Raw genomic sequence first — 15,762 nt, forward strand, 5'->3', positions numbered from 1 at the left:
TAGATAATATGAAGCTATCCGATGACAGTTGGATTTAAAACAGTCATTTTTTTATGATTTGTACGACTATACCTGACATTTCAAATTATTTAGAGGTGTACAGATATTTACACCTAAAATGTATATAAAATAAATTAAGTTGAAGCATTTTTGATAACAGTATCTACTCAAAACCTTTAGAAACGCTTTGTTAACCATGCTTCATATACCATATGACAAATAGGTGTTATCGTTTGGGAAGAAGACAGTTCTGTGGTCCAGAGATGAACATGTTAAGTTTGAAAAGCATACTGACCCCAGAACAAAAGCAAAAGTCTTGTAAAGATGCTGGTAAGGGTGTCACTGAGCTAGTCCTCCACCGCCACTCAGAGAGGCAGAAGCCATTTCTCGAAAATCAACCTAAAACTGATTGCAGAAGGTTAAAAATTGGGCACAAACGGACAATGTTTCCAAGAATACCATTAACTTAGTTGCAAAGTGGCATGAGAACGGTAAAGAAGCTGCTTTGGGGTGGACGTCACATACCAAAATGGCCCACAAACCAGACTCAAATACACAATTTCTGACAGGCGAAATGGGTCGAGTCCATCAAACATTATTTATTTATTTAACTTTATTGAACATATTCTTTACTTCAGTAGTTTACTCTTTGAGTTTCAACAGAAATTTTAGCTGTCGACAAATTTCCGAGTAGCCCGTAAACGCGTCACGCTGTTCATCCGGGTCGCGGCGAGGTTTCCGCTCGTTTACGGATAGCTTCACTGTGTTGCAAAAATAAAAACAAAACTTCATATTTAATCGGGTTGTGTCGCGGTTTTGTTAAATACATTAACATTATTTATCATAACCTGGCCAATTTAACCTAAGCACGGGGGGAAATATGCAAAGTAACATAGCTTTTAGCTTACGTATTACTGCTTTTTGAGTTTAACCATCGTTAGCTAAATCTTTTAGCGCTTAGCTGCCTGTGTTAGCATGCAGTGAAAATACCAAAACAAAACATACACAATCTCAAGAAGAACCAGAGAAGGTAAGTACAACATAATTCCCTTCACTAAATACAGTATAGGTCTTGTAACGTGAACATTTACGTGTAAAACGTAGTCATTGTTGCATAGCTTACGTACCATCGGTTTAGCTGAGTACCTGACAGAGTTTGAGGAGGTTTGATAGCGTGTTTATAATGTCATTACTCTTATTGCAGGATGTCTGATTCAGACAGCGATGAAGACCAGGACCGACCCTTTTCCCTCACTGGCTTTCTGTTTGGAAACATCAATGAAGATGGGCAGTTAGAGGGAGACAGTGTTCTGGACAATGTGAGCCTTTTCAAGACTTCTTGTTACAATATTATATATACTCTGTGTGTGAGTATTTTTTCCAGTTTTTAGGGAATATTTGTCTCTGATTTGCTTATCGTCATGCTCCAGGAGTCCAAGAAGCATCTTGCTGGTTTGGGGACTTTGGGTCTGGGCTCTCTCATCACCGAGATCACGGCCAATGAGAGCGAGAATAAGGAGGAAAACAGAGAATCTGTAAGCGTGGATTCAGAGGGTGAGTATGTATGATGGTAGCGCTTGGCAAGACTATGACCAGCAACCACATGTGGTATATTTACCATATATTTTTGTATCTCCTATTGCAGGTTGGGTGAAAAGCACAGATGATGCAGTGGACTACTCTGACATCAGTGAGGTTGCTGAGGATGAGACTAAAAAGTACCACCAGGCGATGGGGTCTTTGCAGCCCAGCAGGAAAACAGGTGAATCCCAATTTAGGATTTAGGATTGTGTTTCAGCAGACATTCTGCTCTGACATGTCATTTTTTGGCATTAAAAACCAAATTTCCGGTTGTACGATACCCTTGTTGTTTGTTTTCTTAACCTTATCTTTTACTTTCTATTTTTTGGTGTGTAACTGCGTTTTTAATCTCCTTCCTCCTAGATGATGAGGATGATTATGATGCCGACTGTGAGGATATTGACTCAAAGCTTATGCCTCCTCCACCACCACCTAGTCTTCTTACTTCAGCTAAGAAAGAAGAATCGCCCACCGGTACAAATGGTAAAAAGAAATTGTAAAATATATTTTTAAATGCTGCCTGTTAAAAAAAACAAACAAAAAACCTGTGCTTGTCTTTCACCTATTGAACACTGGATTACTACTTTACTCCGCCTTCAATTTTCCTCTGTATTGGCAGTTGGGGAAGAGGGCGATGGCATCATCTTGCCCTCCATTATTGCACCGTCTTCCGCTGCTGATAAGGTAGACTTCAGCAGCTCTTCAGACTCTGAGTCGGAGACGGAGCGGCCCTGCCAGGGTTCGGGAGTTCTAGGGCCTCCGGACAGACTCACCCTTCCTCTTGCGGGCATCATGCAGAAGGATGCTGCCAAGGCGTTACCGAGTGTCACACAACTCTTTCCAGAGTTTAAGCCTGGCAAGGTAAATCAGTTTTCAAACATAAAATTAATCTGATGCTGTTTGAGTCTTTTTTTTAAGCTAGATTTAAATGAAATGCATAGTCTAAGAGTTTTTTTTAATTTAATTTTATTTTTATTAATGTCAGGTTCTTAGGTTTTTACGGCTGTTCGGTCCTGGTAAGAACATGCCTTCAGTTTGGAGGAGCGCCCGCAGGAAGAAGAAGCGGAAACACAGAGACCCTCAGCCAGGGACTCCTCCGCCAGAGGAAGATGCCTCAGAACCAAGTCAGGAGAAAAAGTCCGGATGGATTTATGAGTACGCACTCCCTCCACCCCCAGAACACTGTCTCTCTGACGACGAGGTAAAGCTTTCGAGTTACACGGTCTTGTAGTTTATTCTTAATTTTTGAGCGCTTTTATGATTTTTGAAGTTATTTTAAGGATGGAAAAAAAAAATTTTTTTTTTAATGTTTCAAGAGTTATTTTGAATCTTAAAGGATAAAAACCTGAATTAAAATGTCTAAGTATTATTCTTAACTTCCAGTTGCATCGGTTGTTTTTGATTATAGATAGATGCGCACACATTCAAAAATAAAGAAAGATCCATTTCACTGTGGTTTGTCACTTCTTTCTAAATGTTTAAAACATGTTTTTCGCATGTTTTCTACCCGTTGTTAGATAACCATGATGGCTCCAGTGGAGTCAAAGTTCTCGCAGACGTCCGGAGACGCGGACAAAGAGACAGAGTCTCGACCTAAAGTAGCAGAATGGAGATACGGTCCGGCGCAGCTCTGGTACGACATGCTGGGAGTACCTGAGGACGGAAGCAACTTCAACTACGGGTTCAAACTCAGAGAAGATGAGCCCAGTGAGGCTGAAGAGCAAGATCTGCCCAAAAAAGTAGCAGAACCTCCTGAAGAGGTTTGTTTCCACAGACGAGGATGACACTTACGCGGCTCGTGGTGACTCTCCATTTTACATTTCCCCAGGCTCAGAAGGAAGACGACAGCATGGATGTCGATGATGACGACGGTGGCGACGGAGATAAAGTGAGGCGGGTTCTGGAGAACGAACTGTTCCTAATGGTCACTCAGCTGCAGTGGGAGGACGACATCATCTGGAACGGAGAAGACGTGAAACACAAGGGGACCAAGACTCAGAAGGCCAGCTTGGCAGGATGGCTCCCCTCCAGCATGACCCGGAATGCTAACGCTTATAATGCCCAGCAGGGTGAGAATAGACGCCTGGATGCACAAATAAACCTCGTAATCTTACAAAAAAAGTTGCTTTTTTTTATTTTTGCTGAAAATCTCTCAACACCACCACGTTCCATGAAAAGGGAATAAATCATAAACTTTATAATCCTTCAGGTCTGACCCGGAGCAATTCCCAGCTGGTCCCACCGACACCGCCACCTATTCCAAAAGCTTCCTCGATCTCTGGCTCGAAGCGGGAAAAAAGCAGCCACGACAATCAAGGTGTCCTTTTAGTTTCCTCTGCACAGTCATTCTGTTAAGTGCAGTTTCCACGTTAATGTTTATTGTTTATTTCTGCCTCCTTGCAGCCTCTCTAGAAGAAGACTGTTCGTGGTTTTCCATTTTCCCCATTGACAACGAGGAGTTGGTGTACGGCCGCTGGGAAGACAACATCATCTGGGACGACCAGGAGATGGACCGCTTCCTCATGCCGCCGGTTCTCACACTGGATCCCAACGATGAGAATATAATACTAGGTGAATTAGAAACCGTGACCTCACCGATCTCAGCTTCTGCGAAACATGCTAAACTTTGGTTGGATATTTACCGAGCTCCTGTGTCATCTAGAAATCCCCGACGAAAAGGAGGAGGCGACGTCTCATTCGCCGTCAAAGGAGAATAAGAAGGAGACGGCAATCAAGAAGAGTCGGATTCTGTTGGGGAAGACCGGCGTGATTAAAGACGAGCCACAGCAGGTATATCACTCCATCACAGCAGACAGAAATTGTACAACCTAAAATTACCGTATTTGCCACACCACACATTTTGTAATATCAGAACAGATGGGACTATACATATCTATGGTAAAGGTGTTGGATTTAAGGAAAAACACTAGTTACCCCTATAAATGAGCATTAGCTAGGATTTTTCTATGCTGTGTTAACTTGGACCAGCTTGTGGAAGATGACACACTTATACTGAATAAGTTTTGTCACACTTGGTGCGATGTTGCATCAAACTTTCTCATAGTTTTGGGGAATTTTATGAACCAGATTGGAACAAGTACATGGCTTTCAATGTCTTTTATAAACATCTGGAATGTATTGAGTTTATTTCCATTTATCTACTTTTTACGCTAACGCCGCTGACTAAATTCCAGTGTAACAAAGTCAGTAGTTGTAACATGACATTTTTTTTATTTTATTTTATTTATTTATCACAGAACATGTCCCAACCTGAAGTTAAAGATCCCTGGAACCTCTCCAACGACGAGTTCTACTATCCCAAACAGCAAGGCCTGAGAGGAACGTTTGGTGGCAACATCATTCAGGTAGCTAACAGAGACCAAACGGGCTTTAGACCGTATGCTGCCAAATCTTTCTTTGTTTCTTTCTTTTTTTTTTTTAATGAGTTCTTTCTCTGTCCTGCACAGCACTCTATTCCAGCACTAGAGCTGAGGCAGCCCTTCTTCCCCACTCACATGGGTCCAATGAAGCTTCGGCAGTTCCATCGACCGGCCCTGAAGAAATACTCGTTCGGAGCTGTAGCGCAGCCGGGTCCGCACGCTGTTCAGCCGCTGCTCAAACACATCAAGAAGAAAGCCAAGGTAAAGAAAGCTCACCCACCGCTTAAAACGAAACGTGAATTCATCCTTTTGTTTTGCGTGAAGCTAATTTATTCCAGCTGCTGTGGGACGGCAGGTCTCTGGGACCATTCAGCAGATTAGTGAACACAGATGGAACAGGAATGACTAAAAAATACAAAACCAGAGAGAAATTCAGCAGCTCCCCCTCACCGTCTTCTGCAGGGACTTCTACGACGAGGCTGTGTAGTGTTAGCTGTTTTTCCTTTCTCTCTCTTGTTAATAAACGCGACGCATATGCTGTGCGTTTGGGGAACAGATGCGAGAGCAGGAGCGCCAGGCGGCGGGCGGCGGAGACATGTTCTTCATGCGAACGCCGCAGGACTTGACCGGCAAAGACGGGGATCTGATCCTGGCGGAGTACAGCGAGGAATACCCGCCTCTCATCATGCAGGTTGGCATGGCGAGCAAGATCAAAAACTACTACAAGAGGGTGAGTAGTGTCTTTGTTTTTCAGCTGTGACTTTATGTCCGTTCGTACCCGGTCGTCATATAAACGCGTTTGTAAATGGCAACGTTCCTGTGTCCCGCAGAAACCCGGAAAGGATCCGGGAGCGCCCGACTGTAAATACGGAGAGACAGTTTATTGCCATACCTCCCCTTTCCTCGGTTCTCTTCATCCTGGTCAGCTTCTTCAGGTCTGCATCTCCGTGTTTTTGATTATGTATAAACAGTTAGATAAAATCTCTCTGACCTACTGACGCACCGCGATTTTTGTCGTTTTCCTTAAAGGCGTTTGAAAACAACCTCTTCCGGGCTCCAATATACCTGCACAAGATGCCGGAGACGGATTTCCTCGTCATACGAACTCGACACGGCTACTACATCAGGGAGCTCGTGGACATTTTCGTCGTCGGTCAGGAGTGCCCGTTGTTTGAGGTTCCAGGTCCAAATTCCAAGCGCGCCAACACTCACATCAGAGACTTCCTGCAGGTCGGTGCATTCGTCTCGCCGCGGCGCATTGACCTCACCTCTTGATGTTGCTGAAGGTTCATCCGTGTTCCCTGCAGGTGTTCATTTACCGCTTGTTCTGGAAGAGCAAAGACCGGCCTCGGAGAATCCGCATGGAGGATATAAAGAAAGCTTTTCCCTCGCACTCGGAGAGCAGCATCAGGAAGCGGCTCAAGCTCTGCGCTGACTTCAAGCGTACAGGTAACACACACACACACACACACACACACACAGAATTTGGGAGGAAAACGTTAGACATTCACACATGGTTTCAACATGTGTTTTTATCTAGTGTTGATCAGAAATGGTAGAGAGAGACAGGGATTTTTTATTTTTTTTTTACTTGGCTCACATAAAACTCCAAGTGTCTTGTGTTTGTGTCAGGGATGGACTCAAACTGGTGGGTGCTGAAGCCTGACTTCAGGTTGCCCACAGAAGAAGAAATCAGAGCCATGGTTTCTCCAGAGCAGTGCTGCTCTTACTACAGCATGCTGGTTGCAGAGCAGAGGCTTAAGGTGACAATGGTTACCTCGTCTTAGGGAGTGGGGGGGATAAAACAGAACAAAAGTAAATGATGTGTTCTGTTTAACTTTGTGTTTTCCATCCATTGCAGGATGCTGGATACGGCGAGAAGTCTTTCTTTGCTCCAGAAGAGGAGAACGAAGAGGATTTTCAAATGAAGATCGACGACGAGGTGCTTGACGACGTGAACGCGGTTTTGAGACAAGAGGGAAGCAAAGCGTCGTTTTTCACGCTAACTCTGTCACGGACCGCAGGTGCGGACGGCGCCCTGGAACACAACCAGAGCCTTCATCTCCGCCATGAAGGGGAAGTGTCTGCTGGAGGTCACGGGGGTGGCAGATCCCACCGGCTGTGGAGAAGGCTTCTCGTACGTGAAAGTGCCAAACAAGCCCACTCAACAAAAGGTCCGTTTTGTTAAGTAGATTCCCGTCATCCCGGTATAATTTTCCCCCCAAGTTTTTCTTTCATATATTTGTCTTTGTTGTTTTTGTCAGGACGACAAAGAGCCTCAGCCTGTGAAGAAGACGGTGACGGGGACGGACGCTGACCTGAGGAGGCTCTCTCTGAAGAACGCCAAGCAGCTCCTTCGCAAATTTGGCGTGCCAGAGGAAGAGGTAAAAACCAAACTATGTCTGGTTTGTTGGCAAACATACAGTTACTCATACAGAGCTGGAACCGCTGAATGCCATGTCCAGCTTTAGAGATCCTCTCATCGCGATGCTGCCGCCCTGCTGTTTTCTCTGGGAATGGTGTTTTTTGCTCCATTTTTCGGCAATTCTTTTTGTTGCTCTCGTGTCAGATCAAGAAGCTTTCCCGTTGGGAGGTGATCGACGTGGTGAGGACCATGTCCACGGAGCAGGCACGGTCAGGCGAAGGCCCGATGAGCAAGTTCGCCCGAGGCTCTCGCTTCTCTGTCGCCGAACACCAGGAGCGCTACAAGGAGGAGTGCCAGAGGATCTTTGACTTGCAGAACAAGTGGGGCTTATTCTGTAGCGTCATATTTGTTACCGTGAAATCACCCTGTGCGAGTTTTAAGTTATTTTTTTCTTATTATCTTCACCCCTCGATGGCAGAGTGTTGGAGTCCACGGAGGTGTTGTCCACAGACACAGACAGCAGCTCAGCTGAAGATAGCGACTTTGAGGAGATGGGTAAGAACATCGAGAACATGCTGCAGAACAAAAAGACCAGCTCGCAGCTTTCCCGCGAGAGGGAGGAGCAGGAGAGGAAAGAACTGCAGAGGATGCTGATGGGCGAGGAGAGCGACCGCGACAACAAGGGACGCAAGGAGCGCCGCAAAGGCTTGTGTAAGCAAACGAGCTCTTCGGCGGAACAAGGACAAACGTGCGTCTCTGACTCCTCGTGCGACCGTCCTTCCCTTTTCAGCCAGCGCCTTGTCCACCAGCTCCCACAAAGACGACGACACGTCCTCCGTCACCAGCCTGAACTCGTCGGCCACGGGGCGACGACTCAAGATCTACCGCACCTTCAGGGACGAGGACGGCAAAGAGTACGTGCGCTGCGAGACGGTTCGCAAAGCCGCCGTCATCGACGCCTACACCCGGATCAGAACCACCAAGGACGATGAGTTTATGTGAGTTTCGGCTTTCGGTCCCAGAGTTTTAGGTCAGTTTAAGGAGGACATGGATCCCTCTCACCCTTCATTCTGTCTTTTTTTTTTTTTTTTGTGGTTTCAGACGAAAGTTTGCCCTCTTCGATGAGCAGCACAGGGAGGAGATGAGGAAGGAGCGCCGGCGTATTCAAGAGCAGCTCAGGAGGCTGAAGAGAAACCAAGAGAAAGACAAGATCAAAGGACCGCCGGAGAAGAAGTCCAAGAAGGTCAAGGAGAGACCAGACCTCAAGGTAAAAGTAAGCTTGCTGATTCAGTTCTATAGACATTTTCTTTCCCTTTTACGAGCTCACTTTGAGTTTATATAGTTTCAGTTTGCAGCACATACTGATCACGATTATCATCGTGTTCCTCAGTGTTTGCTCCTGTGTCTTTTGTTTTTTGTTTTTCTAGCTGAAGTGCGGCGCGTGTGGAGCCATTGGTCACATGAGGACCAACAAATTCTGCCCGCTGTACTACCAAACCAACGCCCCGCCCTCCAACCCGGTCGCCATGACGGAGGAGCAGGAGGAGGAGCTGGAAAAGACCGTGATCCACAACGACAACGAGGAACTCATCAAGGTGGAGGGCACTAAGATTGTACTGGGCAAGCAGCTCATTGAAAGGTAGCAGATTGTTATTTCATTTCTAATCTATTCTCATAACATGTACATGCCTTATGCATTATGTTTTATCCTGTTTGACACACGTGAGCTGCTGCTGCTTCTTTTAACAGTGCTGATGAGGTGCGCAGGAAGTCTTTGGTGCTCAAGTTTCCCAAACAGCAGCTGCCACCAAAGAAGAAGAGACGCGTTGGCAGTGCGGTCCATTGTGATTACCTCAATGTGAGCACGATTGTCAAACATTCAGTTCACTCCTAGCACTGGCCAAAACTATAAAAGAATCAAAACAGTAAATTAAAGCAGAAGAATTTAAAGGTTAACGCGCAGACAGGAAAGTGATGCGCAAAAAGGTTAAAGGGTTAAAAGACCACAAAATACGCAAGTGGAACACAGTGCAAAATGTGATTGAACTCATTTTTATGAACTTTGCTACTAATTGCAGTTTATCCAAAAGCTCTTCAGGGCAACAGAGGCTCTATTAGAAACCGAAACTGTAAAGTTTATGAAAAACTGTTGCTCTGCAAACTTTTGACCACGACTCTGTATCCGAGTTAAAAGAAAGGTTTTGGTCAACAATGGTGGAGTTAAAACGTTTTTGCACACTGAGTTGAAGTTGTCAAGTTTAAAGTTCCCTTTAGCTGCAATTCTTTTTGTTTTTGTTTTTTACTTAAAAGTCCAAAAAATGTTCATTTCAAAGTTTTCTACCTGCTCAAGAATAATGTGAATACAATATTTTGATTAAACAGTAAAAAAAAAAGTCATTTTTAAATAGGAATGTCCTGTTATAACATATTATGTCCTGGATTTTTGGAGTCTATCAATTTCTCAATGAAAAATGTTCATTCCTCTCATTCAACAAAAACAGGATGCATGTTTCATACGTTCTTTATTTCACTAGGGTTAAATGTACCCACGTCTGCTTTTGACATAATCACAGGATATTAAAATGAAAGCAAAAAACCTGGTTAAAGAAAAAGACACCGAGTGTAGTACGTATCATTTCCCTTTGAAGCAAATTTTTAATTAGCTGCCTTCAATTTTCCTGTCATGGCAGGTTTAAGGTTGTACAAGTTTTGATTTCTTGCTATGAGCCAGACAAAACCATTTGACCCCCTATGTGGATAAATGTTGAAAGTTTTGTTTCCTGGTAATAAGACGCTCTGACGTGTTTTTCTTTTCTTGTTTTTTTTTCTTGTAACAGAAACCACACAAGGCGATCCACCGCAGACGCACTGACCCCATGGTCACCCTGTCCTCGGTGCTGGAGGGAATCATCAACGACATGCGGGATCACCCCAACGTAAGATCTCAGAAACATGCTCCAGTTTGTGCTTCTCCCTGCCCAGTCTCATCAAACCTCCCCCCCCCCTCTCTCTCCAAATCTAGACGTACCCTTTCCACACCCCGGTCAACGCCAAGGTGGTCAAGGACTACTACAAGATAATCAGTCGGCCCATGGACCTGCAGACGCTGAGGGAGAACGTGCGGAAGCGGATGTACCCGTCGAGGGAGGAGTTCCGGGAGGCCGTGGAGCTCATCGTCAAGAACAGCGCCACGTACAACGGTGACTTTGGATCCAAAACTCTCTTCGCGTGCCTTCGAATTTTCCCCATCAGTGTTTTGAGAATGATCTGTGTTTTTTCTTCTTCACCCACACCAGGAGCCAAACATCCCATTACACAAGTGGCCCAGTCCATGCTTGACCTGTGTGACGCTAAGCTGAAAGAGGTGAGTTAAAAGAAGCAGTATGTCCTTCTAGTTTTATTAGTTTCGGTCATAACCGTCGCATTTCTGCCTGCGGCGGCAGAAAGAGGATCGGCTGGTGAGGCTGGAGAAAGCGATCAACCCCCTTCTGGATGACGACGACCAGGTGGCGTTTTCCTTCATCCTGGACAACATTGTGACTCAGAAAATGATGGTGGTTCCCGACGTGAGTCTGCTCCGCCCTTTCTCACTAGAAACAACATGCAGAGTGTTTGATCCGTGATGGGATCGATTCTCGCTCGTTCCCTCCTCTCCTCTCCTCTCCTCTCACACCGTTTCCTTCAACAGTCGTGGCCGTTTCACCATCCTGTCAACAAAAAGTTTGTGCCGGATTACTATAAGGTTATTGTGAATCCTATGGATCTGGAGTCTATCCGGAAGGTGAGACACTAACGAAAAGGCTGTGATTTTTAAAAAGTGTCAACATTATAAAGAAATCAGGCTGAGACTACTAAAATGCTGCCGTCTTTTTTTTTTTTTGCTCTGCAGAACATCTCCAAGCATAAATACCAGAATCGGGAAATATTCCTTTCAGATGTCAGTCTCATCCACGCCAACAGCATCAAATACAATGGTGCTTGTTTTGGGGTTTTTTTGTATGTCTTTTTTTTTACTTTGTGTGGAACAACATGTAACAGAATGTGCCTTTTGAACAGGTCCAGACAGTCCGTACACCAAGACCGCCCTGGAGATTGTAAATGTGTGCAAAGGGACCTTAGCAGAGGTAAGTTTTATTTGTTATACAGATTATCATTATGTAGAAACCGGTGACAATATCTTTTAGGGATCTTTTTAAAGTAAAACAGTTAAGATTCTTTAAAAGTCTGGATTTTAATGAAAACGTATCGGATCCCCAAACTTTATTCCCTCTGCCAGTGTTCAAGTCTTTTCTGTGCATTCATTTATCCATCAATCCATCCTTTTTTATTTATCCGTCCACCAGTTCTCTTCTGTATTTTCTGTTGTTTTTTTTTTTTTGTGAAGTAAAAGGAACCATTTTTGACACATACAATGTGATTGAATTCTGTTTTGTTTTGGGTTTTTTTCTTGTCACGCAAGTATCACTTTAGAGGAAATTGAAATGTGATTTTAACTCTGACATTTTTATTTTTTTTATTTTTTTTTATTTTCTCGAAACGTTTGACACTAGAGGGTAGACGTTTCGCTGAAATAACGTTTCGTTTCTTTTCAGTACGATGAGCACCTGACCCAGCTGGAGAAGGACATCTCCACAGCCAAGGAAGCAGCTCTGGACGCAGCAGACTTGGAGAGCCTGGACCCAATGACGCCCGGGCCGTACACGCCGCAGGTGAGCGCGTCCGCGGCCCGGTCAGGCTGCCGGCATACAGGATAGAAGCGAACGTTGTTGTACACGCAGTAGATTCCTTGCTGCATCGTTCACTGTTATTCCTGCCCCTGTTTTCTGACTTCTTTGCTCTACTAGCGCTCCCCTCCAAATTGTTATGTTGTATTTGCGCAGTCTGGTTTCTTCACCACAGTGTCTCCTTGTTTTTTTCCCCTCCCCCACTTTCCAACGTGTTTCCTGTGCTTCACTCCTGCCTTCATTTCCTTTCTCTTTGTTTGTGTATGCCACTGTGTGTGGTGTTGGCCAGCCTGCTGATCTGTTTGACAGCGTGGCTTCAGGGAGTCTACCCAGAGAGCCCAGCAGCCTTTTCTCTGAGGGACCTCTGTTGGTTGCTCCAGAGAAGAGAGGGGGGCAGGTACGGAGGGAGACACATGCCACCTCTCCTCAGACTTTCCTCAGAGCATTGGGCAATTTATTTTACCTGCTTACCAAAAGAGTTGTCCAGTACAAAGCTTTTTATATATATATATATATATATATAATATGCTTTCATTTCAGTAAAAACTGGACTGTTTGTGATTATTTTTGTTCCGTTCTGGCTCTCAGGGACGGCACATGAGGAGACCAGGAGAGGAGGACTCGGACGTGGACATCGAGGGCTTCGAGGAGGAAGATGACGGGAAACCCAAGACTCCTGCTCCTGTAAGAAAGATCAATTACTTATAGGTGAAAATGAAAACATGGGGATGGATCGTGCTGAAAGAAAACTTATTTAGTAGTTGATTAACTGTAAGTGGGGCATAAAAAAAGGCAAATTACTGAAAGGACAACATACTCAGAGGAGTAAAGAAACATAAAATGTACTATGTATATATATATATATTTTTTTTTTTATTTATTTTTTTTTGCATGAAAGATTTTAAAAGGTCTCTCTGTAAATATATTCTACCAAAAACGTCTCTAGTGGCATAGATTTAGCTTCAGTCGGTTCAAATTCTGCATAAATAAATAAATCTTTTTAACCACCTTTTGCTATCTAATTATTAATCCAAAGACTAATCACAGATCAGTCCCTACACTGTATTGATGATAAGTCAATGTTTTTCCAAATTATTTGTCTATTTGCATCTTTTAATTTATTTCTAATATTGTATAAAAAAATAGCTTAAATAAAAAAAAAATAAATAAAAAAAAACGTCAGAATGAGCCAATTTTTTTTATCCAGCTGTAAGGATAATCAATAGCGTATTCAGTCGCTAACATAATCGTTAGTTCTGTTGTTATTCACGAAATCGTAATTTTACCTTTCACGCTTTCATTTCCTTGTTTGCTTTCCAGGCAGAGGATGCCTATGGAGATCTGGAGGACGAAGACGACGAAGAGATGTTGCTGCCGCCTCGCAGGCGGCTGCACGACGTCGAGGACGACGACGAGCGAGGACACGGGCGGTTGACCCACCCGGCCCAGTCCAGTGTGCTGTACCAGGACCTGCTCATGTCCGACGTAGAGGATGACGCCAGCGACGAAGAAGGGGACAACCCGTTCTCTGGTGAGGTCATCAGAAACGACATCAAAATACTTGAACTGGACGGGGTTTTAAGGAGTTTCCAGAATGTATATATTTGTAATTGTCCTCCTGCTAAGCATTTGAGTACTTTTGCAAGGCTCTGCATTTTAACTCTTCCCACGGCTTAAATCCATTGCCTTTCAACAGCTGCATCTTAAATTTAGGATTTCACTTGTGACCTTAAAGCATCTCTTCCTGTGTGTTGATGTGTTGCGCTTCCCTTCCTGTGTGTTGATGTGTTGCGTTTCTCTTCCTGTGTGTTGATGTGTTGCGTTTCTCTTCCTGTGTGTTGATGTGTTGCGTTTCCCTTCCTGTGTGTTGATGTGTTGCGTTTCTCTTCCTGTGTGTTGATGTGTTGCGTTTCTCTTCCTGTGTGTTGATGTGTTGCGTTTCCCTTCCTGTGTGTTGATGCGTTGCGTTTCCCTGCAGGCATTCAACTGTCAGAGAGCGGCAGCGACTCTGAGAGGGAGGTGGACATCCGACCCGCGCCTCCGCGGAGAGCTCAGGATACGGCCCGCATGGGCATGGAGCAGGATGAGAGCATGATGTCGTATGAAGGGGTTGGTAATGAACACATGGAAGACAGCAACATCAGGTAGAACAATAACTAGATGTCTTTTCTAACATTTCTCACTTTTGAAAGCTTAACATCCATTAAAGTCATTTTAAAATGTTGCATTTTTCTCTCCCCCGTCGTTTCTCTCAGCTACGGCAGCTACGAGGAGACGGAGAGTCGCAGCCAGATGCAGCCGTCCAGCATGGGAAACGGCGAAGAGTACGGCGTCAGCGAGGAGGAGGAGGAAGACGAGGAAGATGAGGCTCGGCGAAGAGGCCCGGCTGTCCTGTCCCAAGTCCAGCTCAGCGAAGACGAAGACAGCGAGGAGTTCCGATCCATCGGAGGAGACAGTGACATGGACTCTGATAATTAGCCGGATTTCATTTTCCTGACTGGACTTGATCAACTTCAGCACTGTTGGAATTCCAGTTTCAAAACAGAGAAATCAGATTTCTCAGGTAAATACTGTATGTACAAACATTTTGTAAATGGTGATCGCCGCTACTGTGGAACCTTTAGAGAGCAGAGCATTGTAAATTATAGCTTGTTCCTTTTTATATAAACTGAATAATATCCAACATGGCGGATTCCAACATGGAGGTGTGAGCTCGCTTGTTTGTTTTTTTACCGTTTTAACTGAATTTAGTATGCAATAATTGTTGGCTGTTTCTTGGCTACCATCAAAGTAAAAATAAAACTGAAGAACTATAAAAATGTCTAAAACTGCAGTCAAAAATAAAACTCCAGTTACAAGTTTGTTTGATGAAATATTTTTTGCAGAAAAGTTCAGGTATTCAATTATTTTAAAACAAGGAAAAAGGTTGGATATATATGAAAAACAAACTAAAACTACAAATTATTATTATTATTATTTTGTTTGTTTGTTTTTCTGGGGACTCTAAAGAATACTTTTCAGTTCTTTTTAAATGTATGTTTTGTCCAGCTGAAGTAAGTGTGTCGATTGGAGATCATTTGTAGAAAATTGTAGATTCTCCAATTCAGGCTTTGAACAGCAGATGGCGCTTTCAAGAACAAGTCAAATGTGATCCTTACTACTTGTCTCTCCACTGAAATAGAAGAAGTCAAAGGTACAGACTGGTAGAAATGTTACGAATAAAAGTGAGTGAACAAGCTTGAAATGAGAAAAAGAGCCCTCTCCCTCTGACCTGCAGCATGTAGACTAAATCTGAAGGACATCCTCTTTAAATGCTAACCTGCTCTTGGCCTCTGTTTCCGGCTGCTGACACTTTGTTTCACACGATGTTTACTCGTGTGACGTTTTTGGCATGGTGATGGTAAATTGCACACTTCCTGTTGCAATCATTCTGCTCACAGCAGACCGTTCTGTTGTCAGCCGCCCTGAAGAGAAGTTTCACTGCCACTTCCACTTTCATACCAACCTTCAATCTGCACAAATAAGATTTCTGCACAGTGCATCTCAACATAATCACTCTTGTTTCAGATTATAGCTTTTCAGGTGTCTCATCAGGTTCAGCATATGAGCAAAGTTTATCGTGTAAGCGTTTTATGTTCTTTAACGTTACATTCAGAGTTTAACCAATCAGAAACTTCACCTAAAGAAACCACATGATGATTTTGATTTCACC

General features: G+C 44.0%; 1 protein-coding gene across 4 annotated transcripts; it reads left to right on the top strand.

Annotated features, from left to right (window-relative positions):
* Positions 1-714: 714 nt before the first annotated feature.
* Positions 715-14,913, top strand: taf1 (TAF1 RNA polymerase II, TATA box binding protein (TBP)-associated factor). Of its 4 annotated transcripts, none has more exons than XM_015042051.1 (41): positions 715-1,030; positions 1,205-1,319; positions 1,431-1,554; positions 1,646-1,762; positions 1,945-2,064; positions 2,201-2,442; positions 2,567-2,782; positions 3,099-3,341; positions 3,410-3,650; positions 3,791-3,898; positions 3,985-4,152; positions 4,244-4,371; positions 4,839-4,946; positions 5,049-5,222; positions 5,518-5,691; positions 5,792-5,896; positions 5,991-6,191; positions 6,269-6,410; positions 6,594-6,724; positions 6,823-6,903; positions 6,986-7,135; positions 7,226-7,345; positions 7,531-7,706; positions 7,805-8,037; positions 8,117-8,324; positions 8,428-8,599; positions 8,754-8,965; positions 9,076-9,184; positions 10,164-10,262; positions 10,349-10,526; positions 10,623-10,690; positions 10,770-10,892; positions 11,015-11,107; positions 11,216-11,300; positions 11,383-11,450; positions 11,919-12,035; positions 12,340-12,447; positions 12,639-12,734; positions 13,371-13,581; positions 14,029-14,194; positions 14,306-14,913. In XM_015042051.1, exons 2-41 carry the CDS (start codon positions 1,206-1,208, stop codon positions 14,526-14,528), a joined length of 5,952 nt encoding a protein of 1,983 aa, XP_014897537.1. In that variant the 5' UTR covers positions 715-1,030; position 1,205; the 3' UTR covers positions 14,529-14,913. The 4 variants fall into 4 exon arrangements, with proteins under 4 accessions (XP_014897537.1, XP_014897538.1, XP_014897539.1 ...); XM_015042052.1 differs by having other exon boundaries at positions 8,428-8,593; XM_015042053.1 differs by lacking the exon at positions 12,340-12,447.
* The last annotated feature ends 849 nt before the right edge of the window (positions 14,914-15,762 follow it).

Source organism: Poecilia latipinna, unplaced genomic scaffold (assembly GCF_001443285.1).
Source record: "Poecilia latipinna isolate Pla-1442-1.1 unplaced genomic scaffold, P_latipinna-1.0 Scaffold576, whole genome shotgun sequence".
NCBI classification, from domain to species: Eukaryota; Metazoa; Chordata; class Actinopteri; order Cyprinodontiformes; family Poeciliidae; genus Poecilia; species Poecilia latipinna.

What these genes read in the sequence shown, in the direction of transcription:
- taf1 (XM_015042051.1), top strand. Translation starts at nt 1,206, where the DNA reads ATGTCTGATTCAGACAGCGATGAAGACCAGGACCGACCCTTTTCCCTC. An exon ending in ATCGCCCACCGGTACAAATG is followed by an intron (nt 2,065 to 2,200) that starts GTAAAAAGAAAT and finishes CTGTATTGGCAG; the next exon opens with TTGGGGAAGAGGGCGATGGC. An exon ending in AAGCAGCCACGACAATCAAG is followed by an intron (nt 3,899 to 3,984) that starts GTGTCCTTTTAG and finishes GCCTCCTTGCAG; the next exon opens with CCTCTCTAGAAGAAGACTGT.